Here is a 25,497-nt window from a genome sequence, read left to right on the forward strand (position 1 = left end):
AGAGAGAAATAGAAACATCAATGATGAGAGAGAATCATTGATCGGCTGCTTCCTACACACCCCACACTGGGGATTGAGCCTGCAAACTGGGCAATGTACCCTGACCAGTAATTGAACCGTGAACTCCTGGTTCATAGGTTGACGCTCAACCACTGAGCCATGCTGGCCGGGCAGGAGGGGACACTTTTTAGTGCTGTTTGCTATTAGGGATTCTCAAGTCCTTCTGCCTCAAACCCCATTTTCTACATTCTAGCAGCCCCAGGCCTCAAGGCTTCTCAAATACAAAATTTCAATCAGGACTCTGCCCTGGCTCTGGGCCACTCTCTTCATTTGCATCTGCCCAGCTGGGAGATAGTTACTCTCCACTGACACTTTGGAGAGAATCCCAGTTGGCTTAACAGGATGCTCCTCTTGGCTCAGATGCATTTCAACAGTAGAAAGTTCCTTTAATCAAAAGGTCTTTCAGGGAAATCAAAATAAACAGAAACCAATTATTAAAACCCTCTCTACTGTCTACTTGTGGAGTAAGGAATGAAGTTTGGGCTAATGCTTTGACACAGGTATTACAAAAGGGTGAACTTCAGATGGGTGGGTTCTCGGGCCTCTGTAAGGTGTGGCTCAGGCTGGTATTTCTGGGTGGTTGGCTCCCCCAGATCCCATGATGTTGGCACCTTTTGTCCCTGGAGGAAAGGATGAGTCTTGGTCTGAAGGTTTGGAATTGGCTCCTAGATTTGGTTGGAAATCTACAATATAAACACCAGGCCAGACCCAGATGATTCTGGAATCACTTTCCTGACTACCAATCTGTGTAGGTTCTCATCTCTCCTCCAACTGCAATCCCTCCAAACACCAGCCTTCACGGGTGCAGGGAGAAGCCAGCCAGGCCCGATGGATCACCCACAGCTAAAGACAAGATCAGATAACATACATGAGTGAGATAATATGCAAATGAACAAATGAATCCATGTTCCAATATAACTTTATTTGGCCCATCCTGATCAAGTTTAATAATGCTTAATAGATTTTTTTTAAAAAAACTTGAGTAGTAATAACAATTCCTCTGTAATAACAATTATATATGAACTTCTGGCCAAGGTCAGCAGCTTGTTCCTTTACCAAAAATGTAAAGCCGCCCTCTGGGGACAAATGGCACATGAGGAGCAGTGTACATTTCCTTATCTTCAAAATAAAACAAACACAAAACCAAATACTTCATATTTACATATTTTCCATTTAAAAATCAGTGTGATTAATTGTTTTTAAATATAAGTTGCTAGTATGTTGCAGGTTTCAATGTACAAATCCTAGTTAGCAGATTAAAGGTGCTGTTAAGGTGAGGGTGAACACAGCCAAGACCAAGACGAGGGGACCTTCCGCTTGTCCAGACTTCCTGTGGGTATCTTTGGGCATGTTGGGGGTGGGGGAGGGGTGGAGCTGGACACCAGGGATGGAAATGCTTCTGCAGAGGGCCTGCTGTGCCCACACACCATCACCCCAGGCTCCGGGTACGAGGGCACCTCTGGGTTTGCTAGTTCCAAACTCATCTTGACCTGAACTAGGAGGTGACTTGAAATCCCTTCCTTTGGGGTCTCCATGCCTCTGCCTGACCCCTGAGTGTCCTCACGGTTGACACCCCCCCTTTCACACATTGCTACCTCCCTGGATTCCTTGTCCCCAGGCCACTTGCTCTCCAATGCACTTCTTCAGGGCCTGCTCTTTGCTGGGGCTAATGGATGATCAGAAACAAGGGCAGAATGAGTGAAGCCTGATAAGGATGCATTAATCCGAAATCTCTCCTAACATTTGCTCTATGGTGAGCCCCTCATTGGGGGTGGGGGTGGGGGCCCTTGGGGGGATTCATGGACTTGCTATCTTCACACTCACCCATGTGACAGCCCTTGGGAATGAGGGCTGTGTCTGTGTCTGTGTGTGTGTCAGGAAAGCGCATGAGGAGTTCTGGAAGAGGTGCGTGCCCAGGCCTGGGAGGGTGAATTCTGTTACCCACAGCCCCCAACCCGATCTGATCTAAACAAGGATTTCAGATCATTCCGGAGCCAGGCAAAGACAGGGCCTGGCAAAGGAGAAGTGATGTATTTGAGGCACCAGAATCATATGCTTGATTAGGGAAAAGAAACTGGCTCAGTTTCCCATTCCGGAACACGAGACACATAGCCCGGAAGAAAAGAACATGGTGATGGACAGGGAAGGTGCATCTTGGACTAACTTTTCTGACTGAAAAGCCAGCGGGACCCCAGCCGAGGAAGACATTGTATAGTGGACAGACACTGGCCTGGGGCCGGGAGGCGGGGACTCGGGGCTTGCCCGGACCCTGGCTGGACGCTGCTTCTCTGGTTCTCACTGTCTTTCCGTGTCTGTCCGTTGAGGCTCTCTGGGCCAGTGGGTGTCTACACCAGCCTGCAAGATTCCGCGGCCTCTCCCCACCCGCGGGACCTGCGGGCTGCTTCCTAAGACTTGCTTCTTCCACTTACAAGACGCAAGGGCCTCCTCTTCGCTGGGAAGGTGATCAACCCCCAAACTAGGCTCCTGTTGAAACCCGCTCCCAGAGGTTAAAGGCTAGTTATTAAGGCAGTTTAAGAAATGGACATTCCTCTCGCTCCTCGGATCCTTCCTGTGTCCTGCTAACCCCCAGGTGGCGGAGGGGCCCGCGTTCCCGGGTGGCCTCCCGCGGGGGTGCAGGGGCCTGCAGCGCCCCCCTCCGGCCTCACCAGCGTTCTTTGGAGAAGGTGTCTGTCTGCACGAGATCCGCGGGGCACTCGGGGATGCGCGTGCCGTTGAGGTCGCCCAGCGTGTTGTCCGGCAGGTCCTCGGGCTTGGTGCAGAGTCTCAGGGCGCGCGAGATGAACACGTCCAGGTCGAACTGGGGGCTGGCGCCGCCGTCCACGGGGGCAGGGCGGCCGGGCGGGGAGGCGGACAGGCGGCGCTCGGGCCCCTGGCGGGGCGGGCTGGCGGGCTCCTGGCCGCCCTGCGTGCTCTGGACCCACTGCGCGATCTCCAGGAAGAGGCTGGCCGGCTCGTCCTCGCGGCGCGCCCCGGCGTCCAGGGCCCCGGCGTCCGCGGCCCCGGCGGTGGAGGGGGGCGCGCCGGCCGCCTGCTTCCAGTGCGACAGGTCCAGGATGAGCTTGGGCTCGGAGTAGTGGTGCGGCTTGTTGTCGCGCCACAGCAGCTTGTCCAGGTAGGACGGCGACCCCACCTTGTAGTCGCAGGAGCGCTCCATGGACGAGTGCGACTGCTCCAGGAAGCGCTCGGAGCTGCTCTGCGAGTCCTTGCGCGGGTCCACCTGCACGTCCTCCGCCGGCGCCGAGCCCGCGCGCGGGTCCCGCTGCACCTCGCTCGCGTCCGGGCACCGGTCCGGCCGCCACTCCAGGTCGGATGACAGGCTCACGGGGTACCTGCAAGGGTGCAGACGGACCGGGGATTGGGTCCCCAGCCCAGCCCTCCGGCTCCGGTCCCCACCGCGCCGCAAGCGGGGAGGGTGATGGGACAAGGCAATGGCGAGGCTTCAGGGCTCGGGGTGAGGGGCTGTTCTCTTACCCCTGGTATTCTTGGTATCCATTCACTACCCTGCACGTATTTGCTGAGCACCGACTCTGTACCGGGCCCTGCTCTAGGCGTTACCAGACACAGCCGCGAACAAAACAACACAATCCTTGTCCTCACGAACTAACTTTCCAGTGTCTAAATTCTGGGGGGGAGGGAAATTTGGGGGGGGGGGAGGCTGCAGGGACCACAGTCAAGGGCAGGCCACGCACAGGGGGGCAACAGAGGAGAGTCTGCCTTAATCTCCACTTGCTAGCAACGCTTGATACCAACCATCCACGTGGACAACCCAATAACCTGTCCAAACTAGCGATGGGGCATGGCCTTCCCTTGCTGCCTCCCTCATCTGAAACCCATCCACTGTCACATGACTGAAAAGGAGGAATCGCTCCTCTGTCACTTATGTAGCTGCTGTCACCCCCCACCCCCCTCGCTGCCAAGCCCTGGACTTTGTTACTAGATTGAGCAGCCATCCGCTGTCGCTCCCAGGAATGCAGACGGCGATCTAAGACCACCAGACCAGGAAGGGACCTAGGAGGTCACTAGATGCCTTACCGACATGGAGATTGCTTAAAGTACCTGTTTTTAAAAGCGTTTTCCTTAAAAAAGAACTTCCATCCAACTCTGATTCGTTGGTAGTGACGCCAGGGCCCACTGCTGAGAAGGACTCAGATCCCCCGCCCAGTTTAGCAGGAGAGAGTCCTGTGATGCTTAGCAGTGTGTGACAGGGACGCAGATTGGGGAGAACCCCAGGTGGGCCAAATACCAGCTGTGTGACGCGATGCCATCTCTACCCTCTCTGCGCTGTAGCTTCCTCACGTGCCAACGGGCAATGCCAGGAACGGTGCCCGCCTCATGGCACTCTGCAGAGGTGCAAAGGAGGTGGACACGGGGCCGTGCTGTGCGGCGGTAAATTCCACACTGTTCTCTGGCCTTGTGTGGCTGCAGTTTGCTTTTCCAGGGCAAGTTCCCAGCCCGCCAGAAGGCAGCTCCTGCAGGGGACCTCATTCAATGCTAACGGAACACTGCACTGAGCCTGGTACATGGGGTGGGGTGGGGTGGGGGGGGAAGCTGGTGGTGCCAAAGGAAGGGCCCTGGCCCACAGGTAAGACAGGCTGCTCCTATACTGAGCGCCAGGGAATGGGAGAGGGAAGGGCCGGCAGGTAAGTTGGGGAAGGCGCCCCAGGGCTATACAGCGTGGGAGACAGAGGGAAAGGTCACACAGAATCAGAGGCAAATAGCAATGGGAGGACTGGAAGGTGGGCTCTGGACTCCAGGGCTGGACACGTCTGGAACCACACCTGTCCCAGGTGGAGAGCTGGCTCTGGCTGGCGGCCATCAGCAGGATGTCGTCAATCTCATCCTCAATGCGGAAGGGGTGCTGGGAGGTGGGCTCGTCCTCGGGGCATGAGTACGGGCTCATGTAGGGGTGCTGCAGCCCCATCTCGGCTGTGAGGCGATCCATGGGGTTAAAGGTCAGGATCTTCTCCAGAAAGTCGATGGCTGTGGAGCAGAGCCGGACAGGAAGGTCATTGGTTGCCGCTGCCACCCTGAGAAGGAGGCCCCGCAGTGTGGCAACGATCCTGTGTACTTTTCCGTTTGTAAAAAGGTGTTTAGTCATTTTCTTTCTCATGATCCTCACCACAATCCAGCGACAAATTCGGGGCTGATGCTGCTTTTTGACCCACAAATCTAAGTACGAGAGGCCCCGAGGGGGAAAGGGACATGCTCAAGGTCATGGCTGGTGACAGGAGGTCCAGGGCTAGAACTCTGCCTTAGGCTGGTTTCTCCAGAGACAAGGATTGAGGTGTAAGTCGTGACCTGACGGTGATCCCCAAAGTGCACTGGGAGGGGCGGGGGAAAGAAGCCAGTAGAGCAGTGGTTCTCAACCTTCCTAATGCCGCAACCCTTTAATACAGTTCCTCATGTTGTGACCCAACCATAAAATTATTTTCGTTGCTACTCCATAACTGTAATTTTGCTACTGTTATGAATTGTAATGTAATTATATGTGTTTTCCGATGGTCTTAGGCGGCCCCTGTGAAAGGGTCGTTCGACCCCCAAAGGGGTCGTGACCCACAGGTTGAGAACCTCTGCTTTAGTGGCTGGACCAAGGGGAGGTCCTGGCATTTGGAACCTGGGATGGGGAGGGACACGCGGAAGCCTTGAGCAGTCAGTAGTCATTTGCCAACTGGCAGGACAGTATGTTAGGGTCTCAGGGCGTTCTGGGTGTGCACTGCTGGACATCGGCTCTGGGCACAGGCACTGACGCTGTTTCCTAAGTAGGTAGGGGTCCCCATTGCCCCGTGAGCTCGGTGCTGCATTATCTGGGCAAGGTCAAGCTTTGGGGGGTGGGGGGGTGGGCATTACTTCTAAGGACTGGAGGCCCCGCTGGAATCCTGACCTGGCTAATGATGGGACAGCCCAGGTGCAGAGGGAGGAGGCAGCTGAGCTAAAGGCCCAGGCTGCTGTCCCCTTGGAGGGGCTCCCGTGGGGCCTCAGCCGCACCGATACCCTGCCCCTCCGGCAGCCCTGGAGCTCCTTGCAGGGAGATTCATCAATGATTCAGGAAATGGAGGGTCATTGGCCTCTCAGGGGAGCTCAGTGCTGCTCTGTTACCTTAGACACAGACCAGTGAAACAGCAGCCACTCTGGTTACCCCCAAATGCTCTGGGGCCCAGGGGCTGCTTCTGGGCCAGGGCTGCAGACCTGAAAGAGGATTGACCTTCCAGGTGCCCAGGACTGGGAAGGGTCGGGCACTGCCACTGGGCTCCAGGCTGGGCAAGCCTTCCCCTCTTTGGGCCTCTGACCCTCCCTCAGCCCCACCCTATGACACTGGACCTTTTGACACGGAAATGCAGAGTTAAAGCTTTAAGGCATCATCACCATTGTCATCATTACTAAGAAAGACCCCGCGAACCCTGAAGTCGGACAGTGCCTACCTGAAGGCCACTCCACTGACTAGTAAGCGTCTCCTCTTTCCTCTCCATGTCCTCTAACCAGTACCCAGACACTCCTGGGAAGCCCTAATATTAAAAAACCCTTTCTCTGTCCAACCTACATCTGTCCCTTTACCCTCCACCCCTGAGCATAGCTCCGCCCTCTGTGGTCCCCCCACCTCAGCTGTTCTCTCTTCTCCACACCTGCCCCTCTCACGCTTCAAGGTGGCAGTCATGCCCCTGTAAGTCCCTCTCCACCTGCCTCACACTGGCCCGTCTCCCAGTTGTCTCTGTGGTTAGATGTGGCTATGACGGAGGCCGTGGAATGGGGGTCGAAGTGATGTGTGTACCCCATTTCCAGGTCTGAGCCATGAAAACCTCCTGCAAAAGTCTCTGCAGAACAAGACAGAAGGACCTTGGCCCCTGGACAGCTGTAGAGCAGGTCCACCATGTTGGCCTTGGATTGCCTGGTTTTGGATTATTATATAGGAGAGAAATAAACTTTTTTTGTGTTACTCCTCACCCGTGGATATTTTTTCTGTTGATTTTTTAGAGAGCGAGTGGAAGAGAGAGAGAGTGAGAAACATCAACTTGAGAGAGGCACATTGATTGGTTGCCTCCTGCACATGCCCTGACCAGGGCTAAGAGATGAACCTGCAACACAGGTACCTGCCCTTGACTGGGAATCAATCCCACGACCCTTCAGTCCATGGACGGATGCTCTGACCACTTAGCAACACTGACCAGGGTGAGAAATAAACTTAATTTCTTTTTTCTCATGTAAGAATTAAATCTTATTTGAGCCTTAAGTATTTTGGTCTCTCTCACAATCGGCTGTAGAAGCTTCCTAAGGAAGCCTCTGGCAGGTATAAGGCCCAATGATAATGTAACATCTAAGATGACAGAGCAACCTTCCTATGCCCAGGACCTTACAGATCCTATTTACTTATCCGTCATAACGACCGTATGTGATATGTAATTATGCCCATTTTATAGTCAAGGAATCTGAGATGCAGAGAAGTTAAGAAACTTGTCCAAGGCCAAACAGCGAGGCACTCACTGGTAGAACTAGGAATTGAGCCTGGCTTTGGCTCTCAAGCTGATAAATCCCATGTTCTCTGCACCACACCATACCTTCCAAGGAGGAAAAAATAAAGGGGGTGAAGGAGGAGAAGGAGGAAGCAAGTGAGAAAGACAAGAAAGAAAAGGAGGCAAATCAGGGGTGGAATATGGAGGGCCCCTAATGACTGCCTTGAGGTTGCCTGCTGGTCACATTCCAGGGGCTCATCATCTGGAAGTAGCCCCGGCAAATGCTGGCTGCCAGGGGGCCTCACTTCTATGCTAAGGACTATGCTTGGTCCTTCTGGAAGGATGCTACCTGGCCCCGCCCCCAAGGGGACGCAGAGTGCAGCCTGCAGATGCGGGCCTGGCTGTGGGCGCAGGTACCTTCACTGTTCACTTCAGGGAGCAGCTTGCGCAGGGGCCTCTTCACCTCCCAGGTGCTGTTGACAAAGGAAGGCATCACCTTGAGCAGCTCGTCCTTGTCCTCCTCCCGGATCACAGGGATGGTGTCCAGTATGAGCTGCATCTGCTCCAGCTCGTGAGCCCCTGGGGAGGCAAATGCCAGGTGGGTAAGTGTGCTGCCCAAGTGACTGGTGTGTGGTAGCCCCACAGCAGTTCCAGGAGGCCTGGGAGGGGCCACACAGGGCAGTGGGGACAGCCCTGGCCCTGGCTCTGGTCTCCTTCTGCCGCTAACTTGCTCGGTGACTGTGAGCAGATGGCTTGCCGTCTCTGGGTCTGGCTTTGTCAAATGCCTCTGCCTCTGGGATGAACAGTCTGATACACACTGGCAGCCAGCACCAAAGTGACAGGAACAGCCTGGCCCGAGGCTTTCCAAGGGCCCCCTCCCATAGGCCCCTCTGCATGTTCTTTGCCAGGCTGGAGAAGCAAGTGATTTCAAGGCCGGGAATGAGCCTGACCCTTTGGTTTCCAATGAGGAGGATTCCGATGAGGAGAGGAAATATCAGGAATAACAAATTGGGTTTGGAATGTGTCCTGAGCACACTGCCTCTGTGCTCCGTTGGGCAGAGGGAGGAAGACAGGCTATGCCCAGGGCGTGGATCAGGATGGAGGTAGGCATTCATTCATCCGACAAGTAATTATTTATTGAGCACCTTCTCCCTGCCAGGCATCATGCTGGATGCTGGGAATGAATACCTCTCTCATCTGTAAACGCGTCAGTCTTTATGCGTCTCAGAAACTCAACGCACCTTCTACCCCCAGACAACACTGACCCTGTGTCTGAGCTCTGGCACTGCTGGGATGGTCAGTCTGCCTCCTTGCTATCCCCCTCTGACCTCCAGGCCACTCTTACCTTCATTCCTCCCGTCTCCCCTCTTTGCATGAGTAGCCTTTCCACTTCCTCTACCCGACTGAATCCTCACCAAGCCTCGCTTTCCTCAAAGAGCCCCCTGACTCATCCAGCTGCACAGAGGCCCTCCCCTTACCCCCGGTTCCCATGGATCCCAGTCTGCCAGCAGCTGGTGGCCCAGGATGGGCTCTTCTGTGTGTCCCCACATGCCCCTGTGGCACTAAGTATATGCGAATGCTGTGAATGCCAGCCCAGAAAGGGCCTCCAGCATCAGGGTCTGCTCTCAAGGAGTCCCCGTGGCCTCTCCCTCAGTGGGCTCATGGAGGGTCAGTTCAGGGACTCTGGGAGCTCCTTGTGGGGACCCCTCTCCAAATGAGCACTCCAGACCGACTGCTCAGAATGGCAGGGAGAGCGAAGGAAGGGGCTGGAAACATAGGGTGGGTGTTTTCAACGGTCAACCTCAAGGTATTGGAATACAAGTGGTTACTTGATTGTGAAAGTTCTTTCCTAAAAGATTACTTTTAGTCTCTGTAGCATTTTGCCTGAAGTGACAGTAAGGTGCCTCCAAGCAGTGCCATAAAAGCCACAGAGGTTACTTCCAAGGGAAAGTCTGGCATGTTTTGTGCACCCAGTTCTCCCTTGGTCTAGAACAGTGGTCAGCAAACCGTGGCTCGCGAGCCACATGCGGCTCTTTGGACCCTTGAGTGTGGCTCTTCCACAAAATACCATGTGCGGGCGCGCATGTACAGTGCGAAGTTGACTTAAAACTTATTAAGTTAATTTTAGTGAACGTTGTGGAGTGAAAGAAGATGTAGTGTCGAGGATTGAGAAAGGTATGTTGAAATGGTTTGGACATATAGAGAGGATGAACGAAAGGAGATAGACGAAACAAGTATACAAGACGAGTGTGGATGGGAGAGTTGAAAGGGGTCGACCTCAGCGAACGTACCTCAATCAGATTGAGGACGTTTTTAGCAAAGGCCAGCTTAGGAGTACCCTAATTAAGTTAATAACAATGTACCTACCTATATAGTTTAAGTTTAAAAAATTTGGCTCTCAAAAGAAATTTCAGTCGTTGTACTGTTGATATTTGGCTCTGTTGACTAATGAGTTTGCCGACCACTGGTCTAGAACGACACCAGAGGAGAAGGAAGGCGAGGGGTTAGCAGCTTACCTGCAAAGAGCATTCTCCCTGTGAGCATCTCCGCCAGGATGCAGCCGGCCGCCCACATGTCGATGGCTTTGGTGTAGTTGTTAGGGGAGAGGAGCAGGCGTGGTGAGCGGTACCACTTCGTGACCAAGCCTTCTGACAGATAACCCTGCAAGACAAAATCCCGCTCCATCCGTCCGCCACGCAGATGCCCTCCCTCCCACGCCTCTTCTCTTTTCTCTTCACCTGGAGACAGGACCCCTTTCAAGATTCCTTCACCCTTGGTCCTTTCCTGTTGGTCTGGGAGGAGCATTACAGAACAGAAGTCTGACTGTAGGGGTTCAGACTAGTTTGTGGGGTTCAAAGGCTTGGGGGGGGGGCATCTCAGGAGGCCCTGGCATTCTCCTATGTAGAAAGGGATTCAGGATATTAATATTTTAGAAGAAATGATATCCTGCCCCAGCTTGATGCAAGTATGCAAAACAAATCTGTCCTCGTCTAGTAAGAAGATGGATAAGTAAGAGCCATACTCCAGTTCATTATGGCCATCAACAGAATAATGATGAGACACTGGAATTTCGTTTATCCAGTGGCTGGTTCTCACACACAGCCATACATTTGAAATCAAGCCAGTTGCTTTGGTGTTAATGGTTAGAAGTAATGCAGCTACAACGCTAGAGCCAAGCCCCTGATGTGAATGGCTAAGGCTAGCTTCATAATAGATACAGGCCAAGGGCATATGACAGCAGACCTAATGGCCAAGTGGACACAGCTTTTGCTCTGAGGATTCTGGGAGTTCTACACAGTGTCTTTGGCGGGATAGATGTGCTAGCTGATTTCAGCCATTGCTCAATGATTTCTGGGCTGGGCTTGAATCCCTCCCCACAAGATACAGTGATGGCCTAGGTGTTTTAGCACAGAAAAGAAAACATAGCCAGGCAATTTGGAAGTTGTTCTCTATATGATTCAGAAAGCTGGCCCAACAGTGAAACCCGGGAAATGTCCATTTGGATCAACTGAACCATCTCTCTACAGTGAGAAAATAGACCCTTTTGGGATTCAAGGGGAGACAATTCCGATCGAGGGGCTCTAATGTGAGGTTCTAGGGGTGGTCTTGGTACTTGCTGTAATCCCCCGTTTGGCATCTGAATTTGCCTTTTTACTGATGTAGAAAGTATATCACAGACCCACGTTAAAATATATGAAAAGTTCAGAAGCCCAAGTACCCAGGAGCTTTTTATCAGTTAATCTGACATCTTTTCATTTGTTGAGCAAAGATTTATTGTTTAAAGCTTCTGAGAGCCCTGAATTAGGACAGCAGTTTTCTCTCCTCTGTGGCGCAACTTTTTTTCAGGGTAGGGCCTCAAACTGGTGGAACAAGGAGGAAAAGAGACACCCCCTCCCCCAGCGGGAAATGACTCCAGCAAAGCCATTCTCTGGCCTCAAAGCTCTCACCAACATGAACTCCTTACAGCTTTTGAACGTGTCCCTCTTTCTCTCTCCTTTGGGCATCTACACATGTGCATCCCATGGACAGAGGTCCTCACACCTGCTGCCTACCTGGCTGACACACACTCAGGCCGGCTTCCTCTCAGGAGCTTCCCAATTCGCTGGGATGAGATTGGATGCCCATCCGGGGGTCCATGGCTCCTGTTTGCTACTGTTTCTTTACTTCTGTGAAGTTGCCACTCTCCAGTCCCCTAGATTCTACGCCCCTCACAGGAAGCATCTGGTACAGGTTCACAGTCATGTCCAAATTGCCTAGTCCCAAGTCTGCCTCTTAGGACATGTTCAATAAACACTGTTGAATGAGTTGAATGAATGAATAAATTAATGAATAAACAAGGAATGTCTCCTGTGGTCTAAACCCCCTTCAGAATGAGGCAGCAGGGACCACTGACCCTCTTCTTTGACATACTTGACTTTCCAGAGAGTTCCAGTTGCCACTTTCAAAGGTGGGTGGGAAATTCACAGCAGTTGACAGCCATTGATACCTTGCCTTGTTCCAAAAAGGATTGGCAAATGGAAGTCATTTTTAAAAGGCCAGGCGTGTTGAGGAATAATTTACACACAATAAAATTTGCCCCCTTTCGGGTACATACAGTTCCATGAGCCTTGACAAAAGCATAGACTTGCATAACCACCATCACCATCAAGGTAATACACCAATTCCGTCTCCTCCAACAATTCTGTGTCCCCTTCTTGTCACTCGTTTTGCCCTGCTCAGAATGTCTTGTAAATGAAATCACAGCAGGAAGCTTTTGGAATCTAATTGCTTCTCTTAGCACAATGCGTGTAGACTCACCCATGTTATATGTACAGTAGAGTGTTAGGGGCTGAAGTCTGATCCTAAAAATGACAGAGACAAGCCAAGCTGTCTGCGGAAGGAAGGCCACTTCTGGGTGGGCAGGCTATACATCAAGGCTGTCTGATTTCATCTTCCAGTCGGAGTTGGAGGCTGAGACTGTCAGAGGAAGACTAAAGCAGGGATCACCCAGAGGGGAGGGGACTTAAGGAAAGTCTCCCTTGATATGTAAATAAACAGTCTTTTAAGGAATGGAATTCCCTATAATTAACATAATCACACCTGCAGATCTGCAGCTTTGGGGCTGAGAAGTGGGAGCTGGGGGGGGGAGGGGGACCGGGGGGTTGGCGGGGCCGGGTTTCCTTTGGAAACACCTGTTCTGAAAGTGAAAGAAAGATGTTCTTTGGGGCAAGACTGCCCCTGGGTCAGAATTATGGGCCGGACCTTGACAGTAGTTGAGGAAGTTAACTCCTGTCTTTCTTACCTTTGAATGAAAACCAAGAACCTGCTGGATTTCTGTTAACTACTACCAGCTACTTCCCCCTATGGCTACTTGTCCCTCAGGCCCCTTGTGAAAATAAAGAGGGTTTACTGATGTGTTTCAGAAGCCAGGGGACAGAGGGGAATCTGGGAAGGTGCAGTGCCTTCTGCCTGACCCTGGGGAGAGGGGAGGGGACCAAAGAGTGGCTCCCTTCCTGGGTGAGGAGTCTGAGCAGGGAGGCGCTGGGGTCCACAACATGCTACCAGTGACCTAAATTCAAGAGAGGAGTTTCAGTTGAGTAGATAGGGTGAAAGTCAGAATTTTCTAGAATTAAAAAGAAAAATATTTTTAAAATACCCAGGAATAGAGACTCAATTTTTTAAAAAAATATATTTTTATTGAGAGGAAGGGATGGGTAGAGAGAAATAGAAACAATGATGAACGAGAATCATTGATCGGCTGCCTCCTGTACACCCCCATTGGGATCAAGCCTGCAACCCACGGAGGCACAGAGAGATAAGAACCTATCCCAGTTGGGCATGTGCCCTGACCGGGAATCAAACCGTGATCTCCTGGTTCACATGTCGACGCTCAATCACTGACACACACTGGCTGGGTGAGGCTCAATTTTACCAGAAGGGCTCAGACATCAGTAAGTATATTGGCTCCCAGAAATCCCTAGACGGCCTTCCTGCTGAGCCTGCGGGAGGATAGTTTCAGCTCCATTTGGACGTGGAGGGCCCTGTCTTCAGTGAGCAGACCTGGTCTGCAGGGGGCTCCCCCAGGGCAGGCTGGGGGGACAGCAGGCCCACGCAGGACACACTGTCCTGTGAGCTCTAAGACATCACGCTCTGAGAAGACACGAAGCCAACACTGCAATTCTCCACGGCCCCTCTCAGCAGACTAGAGGGAGACTGGAATTGCCCTGTCCCTTCCTTCTGTGCGCCACCCCTCCCCCCTCCCCCATCCCTCGGTGCTCCTGGGACCAGCTGGTGCTCCTGGGGAGAAGCTGGTGCTCCTGGGGAGAAGCTGGCTCTTCAGGAGGCGCCCCTGGGAGGCAGTCGGACAGGGTTTCCTGTCTAGACCCTGTCAGGAGCCTTCGGGGTTTCTTCAGCTATTGCTCCAGCCCCGTTAGCTGTTCTCTTAGGTTCCTGTACAGTCAATGGGAGGCTTTGACGTTGAAAGCTTCAAAGGTGTGTGAAATAATAATCTAGCAGCAGCTGGCCTGAGTGAGGTAATTAGGGACCCACAACAGATCCAGACGGAAGGTGTCAGTGAAGCTCTGAGCATTCCTTTTACAGAAGAAGCAGGGGACTCCGTCCCAGATGCCTGTAGGAAATTCAGGCCAGCCTCGCTCAAACTCACCCTGGAAGGTGGGCACCCCTCTGCTGCCCCGACCAGCCAGCCCTGGTGAGTCCAGTTCTGAGGGGCTTGCCCTCTCGATGCCTCCACTGCCTGGAGCCTGACCTCATGGGTCTGGGATTGCAAGCCTCGGACGTCACCCATTAATGATAATGTACCTCCTGGCTTCTCACAGCCATGGGGGGAATTTAAGTGGGGACAGGGGCTTAGAGTCAGTGGTCCCCAAAGACCCCCTGCATCAGAATCAGGGAAACTGCTTGTGAGATGTGCAAACTGCCCAAAGCTACCGATATACATATTTTTTTTCTGTTAATCCTCACCCAAGGATATTTTTCCATTGATTTTTATAAAGCATGGAAGGGAGAGGGAGAGACACAGAGAAACATCAACGTGAAAGAGACATATCCATTGATTGCCTCCCACATGCACCCTGACCAGGGCTAGGAATCGAGCCTGCAACCGGTGCTCTTGACCGGAATCGAACCCAGGACCCCTCAGTCTGTGGGCTGACCATCCACTGAGCAAAACTGGCTCGGGCACCGAGGTACATCTTCAATGAGCCCCCTCCCAGTTTGAGAACCCCAGGAAGAACAAAGGGGGATGAAGGGTTGCAGAGGGAGGAAGGAGGGACGTTGGGCAGGATGGGCGTTTCTGTGCAGGCTGTGGTAGGGCCCCTGCCCAGTCTTACAGTGGGAGGAGCGTTCATGCAGCCAGGCGGTTGCAGGCTCTGCACTCCCAGCCTGGAGAGGCTTGCCAGCGGGACTGCTAGCAAAGATGCTGCTCTCTGGAAAGCAGGGGATTCAGGGGCTCAGGGATGCCCCTGGTACCCTGCTTCTTTGGAAGGGGCTAGGAATGCATATACGCACCCCTGTCTGATCTAGAGAAACTAGGTCAAGTGAAAAAGAAATCGGGCTGTGGAGAAGTCATCCTTGCAGCATCGGGGTGAGTGGGGCTGCTGCATGGGTGCTGGGATTCTTCTGCAGCCAAAGGCCTGTCACACAAAGTGGTGAAGACTGGACACTTTCACCCCGGAGGACATGGGCAGAGCCAGGAGAGCTGCTTTAGACATTTGCAAGGCTGTCGTGCAGACAAGGAGTTAAGCTTGTTCTCGAAGGCTCTGGGGACAGGCGAGAGGTATAAGACATATCTATGTAGTGTACATAATTCTAATAGCTAGCATTTATTGAACTCAAACTGCTGTAACTGCTTCATTTAGATTAGCTCATTGCATCCTTGCAACAACCTCATGAGGTAGAGACTCTCTCATAGTCATTTTTCAGTGAGAACACAGAAAGGAAAAGCAACCTACCCCCGGTCACACAGGGTGTAAGGGGCAGAGCCGGGGTTCAGCTCCAGGTTATGAGGATGTAGCAACTTTGTCTGAATATGGAGCTCTACTCCCTTTCACAGAAGAGCCTTCTACAGCCATCAGAGCTGTCAAAGGCAGGGGACTGGGTCCTAGACAGGCAGAGGGGTCCAATCACAGAATGGACAGCCCCGTGGGGAGGCGTGCCAACACCCACTCGCCTGGTGGATGCCAGAGCACAGCTGCTCAGACTTGGGGGCTGCATGCGCATACTCAGGGGCTTGGGTTAAATGCAGGTTCCATTTCATCCGGCGAACAAGGCGATGAACTTCAATGCCCTGGCCCCCGGATTCACGACTGCCTTGCTCATGGCCGGGCAGCTCTCTGCAGCCCCGCGGCAGTCTGACCTATAGCAGGGGTGGATGCTTTGTGTCACAGACCCTCATCAAAATACCATTTAGGAAAACACCAGCATCTCAGAGGCCCAGTTTAGGCAGAAATAGCTGGCCTCCCTCCCCACCGTCTTCTCCCTCTGAAGGTGTAGTTTTTATTTGTGCTAATATCCATATCAGACACAGGTTAGAAGCCTCTGAAAAAGGAAGAACGCCGCAGCCAGACAGCCTTTCTTCTGGCTGCCTCCAAACTCACTCTATGGAACTCATTTCCATGAAAATAGGCAGCAGGGACTCGGTCTCTCAGGCTGAGGGAAGGAACACACCATCTTCACAGCCCTGCACAGTCATTTGTCAGTCACCTGGTACCTTCTGTTTATGCAGCTAAAATACACAGGGGCGAGGAAACAGCACATTCAATCAGCTGCCCCGAGTGTTCATTAACTTCCAAGGTGCCCTAGAGGCTGATCCGCTGCCTTCCTTCTCACTCCAGGCTCTGAAATTCACCGGCTCTTCCCAGGTTTCCATGGAATCAACCAAAGGCCCAGCTAAGTTCCTGCAGCCCCCAGGTGTTTATTTTACTTTTAAAAAATTACGAAAGAACTGCTTTTTACGAAGTAATTTATTTTTAAATGTGGTAGAATGCACCTAACATTATGTTTACCATCTTGACCATTTTTTTTGAGTGTTCTGTTTTGTTTGTGTTGTTAATCCTCACCTGAGGATATTTTTCATTGGTTTTTAAAGAGAGTGGAAGAGAGAGGGAAAGACAGAGAGAAACATTGATGTGAGAGAAACACATAGATTGGTTGTCTCCTGCAGGAGCCCCACCAGGGCCTGGGCCAGGGAGGAGCCTTCAACCAACGTACGTGCCCTTGACCAGAATCGAACCCGGGACCTTTGGTCCACAGGCCGATGCTCTATCCACTGAGCCAAACTGGCTAGGGCCATCTTAACCATTTTTAAGTGTGCGATTCAGTGGCATTAAGTACATTCACATTGTTGTGCAACCATCACCACCCTCCACCTCCAGACTCCTTTCATCTCAGAAAACTGAGTCTGAAGCAACTCCTCATCCTCCTTTCCCCGCCCCGGGGCCCCTGGCAAGCACCCTGCCGCTCTCTGTCTCTACGAACTTGACTCCTCCAGGTGCCTCATGTAAGTGGAATCAGACAGCACTTGTCCGTTGGTGACAGGCTTCTATCACTCAGCGTAGGTACTTCCCCTTACTTTTAAACAGCAGAGAAGTGAGAGCAATGGAGTTGGGCTTCTTTTTATATTTTTTTAAAAATATATTTTTATTGATTTCAGAGAGGAAGGGAGAGGAAGAGAGAGAGATAACAACATCCATGATGAGAATCATTGATCGGTTCCTCCTGCACGCCCCCTACTGGGGATCAAGCCCAAAACCCAGGCATGTGCTTTGACTGGGAATTGAACCGCGACCTTCTGGTTCATAAGTTGATACTCAACTACTAAGCCAGGCCGGCCCGGCAAATTTGGTACCTTTTCAAAAAGCACTTTCTCGAAACGCGGTTGTCCTCTAATTCAACGAGAGCTCACTGTCGCAGATATGACCTTGGGACCTTATCCTCATGGAGTCCAATCATGAACTCTCAATTCTATTATAGTTCAAACACAAGGCAAAATGTTTTGTGCTCAGAGCTGTGCCAGGATCGCTGTCCTCGCCAGGCCCAGCTGCTGGGTTGATTAGAGAGGGGGGTGGCGGGAAGGCTTGGTTCAGCTGCTCCAGCCTCAGTTTCCCCATCTCCTTGTGCTGCTGCTCTCCCAGCTTTCCTCTGTGGGGCACTCGAGTCCTAGGAAGCTGCATCACAGGCAACAGCCATCTTTAAGTGGTGGGCCCTGCTGGGCTGCAGTGTTTAATGTTTAGTGGGCCGGTTGGTCTGCGAGCAAATGGCTCCTTTTAGGAGGACGCATTAACTGCCGTCAGCAGACATCTGTCTCGCTGACTTTTAAGGGGAAATCTGGTGGCGTCCCGGAGCCCTGGTTCTCAAACCTGCTACACCTTAGAAGCACCTGGCGAACTTAAGACACTTCTGATGCTCAGGCCACCTGCTGTACTGCTCACATTAGAATCTCGGGAGGCACATCCAGGCATCAGTAATGTTTAAAACGCCCCAGGTGGTCCCACTGTATAGCCATGTTTAAGAACCAGGGCCCCAGAGATCTTTACTTCACCTGCTCTGGAAGGTAAGCTGTACTTTCACGGTTCCCCAGTTAGTGGAGGCCTCTATTTCTAGCTCCATTCAAGATGAGAGAAATTTCTGAGCAGACAGAGGTCTTCCCCAGATGGCTGACCCACAGGAAGTAAACATTTACTGGAATATAACCACTAATAGCTATAGCTGCCATTTAACGGGCACTTACAACACACCGGGCATTGTGCCAAGTGCTGCTTTATTATTAGTGCATTTAATTATCAAAATCACCCTGTGAAAAAAGAGAGGCGAATAGCTTGACCAAGGCCAAATTGGGTAATAATTGGCAGGTGGAGGTTTGGTCCTGGCAGCGAACAAAACGAAGTCCCCGTAGCCACAGAACATACATTTCAGTAGGACAGACAGCTGACCACATGAATGCATCATATGTCTGGTAGAGATGGCACTGGGAGTAAAAATGAAGTGAGGTAAGAAGATTGATGGGGTGGGTGGTCCGGAAGGTCTTTATAGAAGGGGACATGTGAGCAGGTGAACCAAGGAGTGACCCATTTGGGGGAGAACATCAGAGAAGTTCATCTCTGAGCCCCAAACCTTCCTTTACTGCCCCCCCCCCCCGACTCTGTCCCCATATGAGGGCAGCACTCTCATCTTCCTCCTCCCACCAGGCAAACCTTCCTGCCAGACTCCTTGTGAACATCCAGGTGTACATAACTGGGAACAGCTTAGACTGGGGGAGGAATCTAATGATTGGTTGAGCATTCTACACAAGAGACTTTGCCAGCAAGAGCTCAGCTGACCTCATGGCAACCCGTAAGAGGTATTTATTTTTTCATTTTAAATCTGGGGAGATTACTGCAGGCCCCTCCCCTCTGCCTGGCCTAGCTGGCGAGGGCCTTTGTGTCCCTGGACCCCTTCATCTCCACATCCAACTCTGTAGTAGTGGGGGTGGGGGGTGGGGGGGTGGGGGGGGGGCGAGGCAGGGGCCAACTGCTCTATCTCTGTCTGCGGGGCCCAGGGTAGAGGCTCACTTTAAATGTGTTGCGCAAATGGAATAACAACCTTAAGCTAAGGAATGATTGATATGTCTGTGGTGGAATTTCAGGAATTGACCGCTAGTCAAGGGGAGATTATTTTGAAGTTTGTTGTTAAAATCACAGGACAACCCTGGCTGGTTTGGTTTAGTGATTGGAGTGTCTGCCCGAGGACTGAAGGGTCCTGGGTTCAATTCCCAGTCAAGGGCACGTACCTGGGTTGCAGGTTGGATCCCCGTCTCTGGTTGGGGCACGTGCAAGGGGCAACCAATTGACGTGTTGTTTCTCTCTCTCTTCCTTCTTCCTCCCTCCATTCCACTCTCTCTCTCTCTCTAAAAACAAACAGACAAACAAACAAACAAACAAAAAAAAGTGGAAAAAAATACCTCTGGTGAGGATTAGCAAAATCACAGCACAATGGTAGTCGCCATGTTCAAGTCCAGCCCTCGGAAATCTAGGGGCTCCTCAGGTGGGTGAGGCTGTGATTTTTATTTGACATTGTCTTGATGCTACCTAAATTAGCGAGGCCCCTTGGGCAGCTAATCTTGCCAGGAGGGACAGCTTGGAGGTCAGACTCAGCACTTTATTGCATCCATTCCACCTCCACTCTCAAAAACAAAGAGACTGTGAACTCCCAAGCACTTCTGAGTGGTGTGTGTAATCATAATGCATGTTTGCCAGGTGCTGACCATGTGCCGTACCGCCCTGAGCTCACTCTGTTCTTCCTTTGATTCTCATGACACTCTCACAGGTGGGCACTGCTACTGCCCCTGCTCTCAGGTGGGGGGTGGAGGGGGAGCTGAGACAGAAGGTCAAGGACAGTCCCAAGGTCACCAAGTCTCCCCAGCAGACAGTTCAGTCCCCCTTTCTGCTCTCCCTTGCAGCGGCTCACACACTGGCCCTCCCCAGAGGATAAGCGTGCTCCCCCCTCAGCTTGCAGAGCCCGCTCAGAAGACTGAGAGGAACTTCCTTGGAAGCCAGTGTAGTAGAGGCAGCGGGCTAATAGGTCAACATGGTTCTCTTCCAAGTAAACGTGTTAACAAGGACCTGGCTCGGTGTTTCCTCAGTGCTCTGAGCCTCCCTGTCTCAGAAGGCCCTGGGGTCTCCACCACCACCTTCGCTGAAGGTAACTAAGATGGAATTAATCAACTAAGAAAAGTAATGAGAGACGTTGTCATGGTGTTGCTTCTCTCCGCGGACGCAGGGCCGGGGACAGATTTCAAAGCCTCCGGGTGGCCTGTGTGTACAGATGGCTGGGGGAAGGGACTGGCCTTGGCCCCAAAGGAGCTCATCCAAGGGCATTAGAAGCTCCTCTCCCCCAGGGTCCTGCGAAGGGAAGGGGCCGGGTCGGTGCGGGGCTCCTGCTGCCAGAAGACCCCTGGCCAGGCCCTGGCCTCAGTAGGAAGGGAGCAGCCACCTGTGGAAGGTGGTGGTCGGAGGAGCCCGAAAAGCCCACGGCCCCGGGAGTTGACGACCTATCTGTGCTGGTGCTGAAAGTCCCCGCTGTCTGCTAACATCACTGCTTTTAGTCAGAACAGTGTTTCCCCAAAGGGGTTCACAGCCACAGGGTGCGAAAGGGGGAAGCTAATGTGTGCGGCCACACCCTCAGGACAGGTCAGCAACATCCCATACGTTTACTGACCGTCTCGGGATCTCCTCCCAGGGCTCTGGGATGCAACACCCTGTCCACATAAGCACACCTTCCCAGGTGCCTCGTGGGGACCAGCCTTTCTCAGGACACTCAGGAAATACCGAGGAAGGTCCTGGTGAACACGTTTACTTGGAAGAGAAGACATATTACCTCTAGCTCACTGCCCCTACTCCCCTGGCCAAGACGAATGTCCCCATGGCTCCTGCTGAATGGGCTGCGAGTGAGTGGAAAACTGCACCTCTTCCCTCACTTATCTCTGAGCCCCGTGGGCAGGGCAGGGACTTGCTGTGTCTTCTGGGACCCGAAGGCAGGGTGGCTGCATGCTACATACACCATTGGAAGTGTGTGTGGGGGATGGAGGCCTGCTGGGTGAGAAGCACTGAGGCCCCTTCCCCTGCAGGGAGGAAGCAGAGGCTCCAGTGTGTGTGTGTGGGTGGGGGGGGGGGGCTGCTGGGTGAGAAGCACTGAGCCCCCTCCCCCTGCAGGGAGGACGCAGAGGCTGCAGGGCACTGAAGAGGGTTGTGAAGAGGAGGGTGGGAGAGGCCCTCAGACCCACTCTAGCCCCCACTCCAACGTGGCTTCTGTCAGGGTCCCAACTCAGCTGCCTGACCCTGACCTTCACAAGGGGCTTCTCTCCGTGGTGACCAGTCAGGCTACCCAGGTCAGATCATCAACCAGGGACCACATCTTCTCTCAGCGGAAACAGTTTTCTTCCTAGAAAAACTGCAGGTCCCGGGGGCAGGTCTCGCTTCTGAAGATGCCCACGTGTGGAAAGGATGCCAGGTTCTCTGATCCACGGAACATGGGTCCCACGTCAGAGGCTTTGCTGGCAGGTGTGTATTAAGGGTCTCCAGTGGGTCTGGCCTGTGTACGGTGCTTGGAGTTGAGGGACTGTCCCTCGGGGAGCTTACCACCAGGGCTGGGCAGTGAGCTTGCTGGTTTAACCTCAAAGTCATCATTAAATCAGGGCAGTCAGCACTGGGGAGGAAGGGAGGATGGAGCAGTCACCACGAGAAGACAAAGCAGAGAGAGGGCCAGGGTAGATCCAGGTTTTTTGGGGGGAGGGGGGCTCTTAAAAAATTATGAGGTATTAAAATGATGTTTATTTTTGAATCATAAAATTGCAGCATATTTTAAAAAGCTGGCAAACACCACAACCATCCCCAAATTTGTAAAAAGAACATTTTTTTTACTAATTAGCTTCTTGGCAAACTGTAGGTAGCAAACATGTGAACGCCTTGCATAATCTCTGCTCGTCTCTTCCATGGCAATTTTGTAAAATAATTTTCAGAGACAGCGTTTAAAGCTCGTTCAGGATTTGAAAGATAATTGAAAAGATAACTTAGTCTTTCCTGTCATATGGTGGATACTTTAGTTGATAGTCTAGACATTTCTCTCCCCTTCAAAACTAGTTATTGGTAATGTCATATGAATGTGTAGGATTATTGTCAAATGTGGGGAAACCCTAGTAAGTATTCTTTTGTATATGAGCTGTGAGATTTGGGGCATTTCCTGTTTCCTCACGTGGTGGATAAACTTATTCTTTGCATTGACGGTACTCATTAACCAGGATGTCCATGATGTCCTAGTTGTAGGCCTATGGTTGTAGGGTGGGCCACAGAAGGAAGATACTTCTGCACCAAGACAACTGGTTGCTGAATGTAGAAGTAACTGCAAACCGTATAAACATACCCCATTAGCTGAAACCGGTTTGGCTCAGTGGATAGAGCGTCGGCCTGCGGACTGAAAGGTCCCAGGTTCGATTCCGGTCAAGGGCATGTACCTGGGTTGCGGGCACATCCCCAGTGGGAGATGTGCAGGAGGCAGCTGATTGATGTTTCTCTCTCATCGATGTTTCTGACTCTATCTCTCTCCCTTCCTCTCTGTAAAAAATCAATAAAATATAGTTTAAAAAAAACATACCCCATTAAACCCGAACTAAATGTATCCTTAGCTCAGCTGCTGCTTAGTCAGACCCTCCCAGCCGCACCACCACCACCCAACGTGAGGGGAACGTGACGGAGAGCATGTCAGGATGCAAATAGACCACTTCCTGACAAATTGCTGCCCACATATCTTACTTTGCAAATATTACAACAAGATGTGACCACATGAACATGTTGTTAGGGTCTCTCCCAGGGCCTTGGAGGAGGGGGGGTTGTGCAAGCGAGAGGCCGAGCTGGGCTTCCCGAGCTCCGTGGTAAACTCGGCTCTCTCCAGGAGTGAGGAGGCCACAGAGGAGGCGACTGGCCAAGGAACAGGGAGGCATCCGGTCAGGGCTTTCAAGGTGGGAAAGCAGGCACATGTTCTAGGAGCCCTCTTGGAAGTGAAGCAGGCAGGGCCTGTCTGCTTTGGGTAGTGAGGTTCTATTCTCTATAAGAGTTGGATAGGATCAGAATTATTTATTGTTTAAAAGTTTGGTTGAGCTTGCCTGTAAAGCTGTTGGGTCTGAGGTTTTCATTGTGAGATTTTAAACTACTGATTTCATTTCCTTATAGTTACTGTATTATCCTGGTGTTCTATTTCTTTTTGGGTCAAATTTCATAAAATTGTATTTTCCCAAGAATTAATTCATTTCATAAAATTATAAGTATGTGTTTCATAAAAGTATAAAATTGTATTTTCCAAGAATTAATTCATTTCATAAAAGTATAAGTATATGTTTATTTTGTATATCATTGAATAAATGTATATGCGTTGTATATACTTGTATATCATTTAATATATGTATTGCATATAACTAGATATTTATTTAATAAGTGAACATTTATGGGCATAGGGCTCAGCGTCTTCTCTTAGTTTTGAGTCTGTTGCACTCGTTATGTTCCTTCATAACTTAGGGCTGTCTGAATGACCTGGGCCGAGAGGCCACCCGCCACTCTGTGGAAGGCTGACACTGAAGCTTGCCGACTCGCTGCTTGATTTGATTCAATTCCATGTTGATCAAAGATATACCACATACAGGAGCGTTTGGGGCGGGGCTCAAGGAATGTATTCTGGGCCATGACTGCGTTTTTTCATGAGAACGACAACTATGATCAATTATCGTTTTGGTTCCAGGAGCAAAGAGCATTACTGTAGTTTACGGAGCTGAGTTTCATGCTCTTACAACAGTTCAGTATTGTTTCCAGTGCAGGGGAATGTGGGGATCCCCCTGGCAGGAACAGCTCGGGCTGGAGAAGCAGCCCCCGTTCCGGGGACCCTGGGTCACTCTCTAGTGACTATGACTGGCTCCATCCTTGGCTCCCGAGGCCCAGAAGTGACCAATGCCATCCTGCTGCCTTCTGTCCTCCTATGTGATCTAAATGACAGCCTGCCTCCTTTCCCGCCCATTTAGGTATTTTCACAGAGGCTGTGGGTCTCAGCTTCTGTCTCCGCCTCTAAAAGAGAGGCTGTAGGTAATTGCAGTCAAGTCTCTCTTTTGCAGAAGAGGGACTCCTTTCATCTTCATCACCGTCACTGTCACCATCATCAATGACAGCCGGGATTGCAAGCCCTTACCATGTGCCTCCAAGCACTCTATCCACACTTTACATAAAGAACCGCAATGCGCACTGCACAGTGGGCCCTTCGGTTATTAATCTAGCAATAGCTACTGAGCTCCGACTACGTTTCTGCTACTTTCCTGGGTGCCTGGACAGCAGTGAACAAAGCCGGTAAGCTCCCACCCTGAGGCATCCACCTGGTACGCATATGGAGTCGGTGTTTTCCTTCCTATTGGACAGAGGAGTAAAGAAAGGCTTAGAAAAGGACATGGTGACCCAGCTCAGGAGTTGATGAAGCTGTGAACACACCCAGGCCTTGTTTTGAACAGCTCCACTTCGCTCTACATCAGCAATTCTCACCCCGAAGCCCAGCTCAGAGTCACCTGGGGAGCTTGTTAAAACTCACATGGCTGAGCCCCGCCCTCAGCGTTTCTGATTCAGCGAGCCTGGGGTGGGGCCAGAGAATGTGCATGTCTAATGAGTTCCCAGGTGACAGTGCTGGTCTGGGGACCACACTGCTCCGTGTACGGAACCAAGTGTTGGAGCCTTGAGTAAGGCAAGTGCACCCTTCACACCCACCTCCTTCTCTCTCCATCGCGTCTCTCCTCCTGCGTGGGCCAGGGACCCCCACACCAGGCCGACTCCCCGCATGATCCCAGACCCCACCCAGCCCCACCAGCCAGCTCTGGTGTTCTCTGCCCTCATCATCGGTGTCTACACGTATAATTATCCCAATGAGACAGCTTCTCACTTACAGTCCATGTGAACACGTTTCGCTGCTGGAAGGGCACCTGCTCTCTCAGGCTGTGTTATGGCCAACACACAACTCACGTCCTCGGAGGCTGGCTGCTTTGGCTCTCAGCGGATGATGGAGTTCGCTGCCAGAAAAGCCATGCTTGGACCAACGCAGTCTCCCAGGGTGAGGCTGCTGAGTTGTGTTCACTCAGATCCGCAGGTTCTGCTGAATGACTCCTGTGTCTCCCCAGGGAAACCCCCACCACTGCAGCCCCTCTGGTTGGATGGAGGGATTCAATGTCAGGGAACATCGTCCCATAATGCTCTCTGGTTCTCAGCTATCGGAGCCTCAGCCAGGATACCTCATCAGGTGTCAGGACCTCATCATCTGTGTTCCCCCACCTGCTCTGCTTGGTGGGTCCACGGACAGGCGACGCGCTTTAGAAGTCCGTAGGACTGACACCATCATGGCGCCCCTCTCCTGTACGTAATTCAAATCAAACCCATGCAAACTACAAAATAGGTGCAAGGATATCTGTTTTGGGTTGAAT

General features: G+C 51.9%; 1 protein-coding gene across 4 annotated transcripts in view; it reads right to left on the reverse strand.

The window, feature by feature from the left end:
* Positions 1-967: 967 nt before the first annotated feature.
* Positions 968-25,497, reverse strand: part of MAPK4 (mitogen-activated protein kinase 4) — a 121,699-nt gene continuing 97,169 nt past the window's right edge. For all 4 annotated transcript variants that reach the window (XM_036323133.1, XM_036323132.1, XM_036323134.1 and 1 more), the window contains 4 exons: positions 10,043-10,187; positions 7,944-8,105; positions 4,860-5,061; positions 968-3,410 (listed from right to left, as the gene is read on the reverse strand). In XM_036323133.1, coding sequence (XP_036179026.1) covers positions 2,723-3,410; positions 4,860-5,061; positions 7,944-8,105; positions 10,043-10,187 — 1,197 coding nt within the window. In that variant the 3' untranslated portion in view covers positions 968-2,722. The remainder of the gene's footprint in view (positions 3,411-4,859; positions 5,062-7,943; positions 8,106-10,042; positions 10,188-25,497) is intronic.

The sequence above is a fragment of the Myotis myotis genome, unplaced genomic scaffold, assembly GCF_014108235.1.
Source record: "Myotis myotis isolate mMyoMyo1 unplaced genomic scaffold, mMyoMyo1.p scaffold_m19_p_9, whole genome shotgun sequence".
Lineage (NCBI taxonomy): Eukaryota > Metazoa > Chordata > Mammalia > Chiroptera > Vespertilionidae > Myotis > Myotis myotis.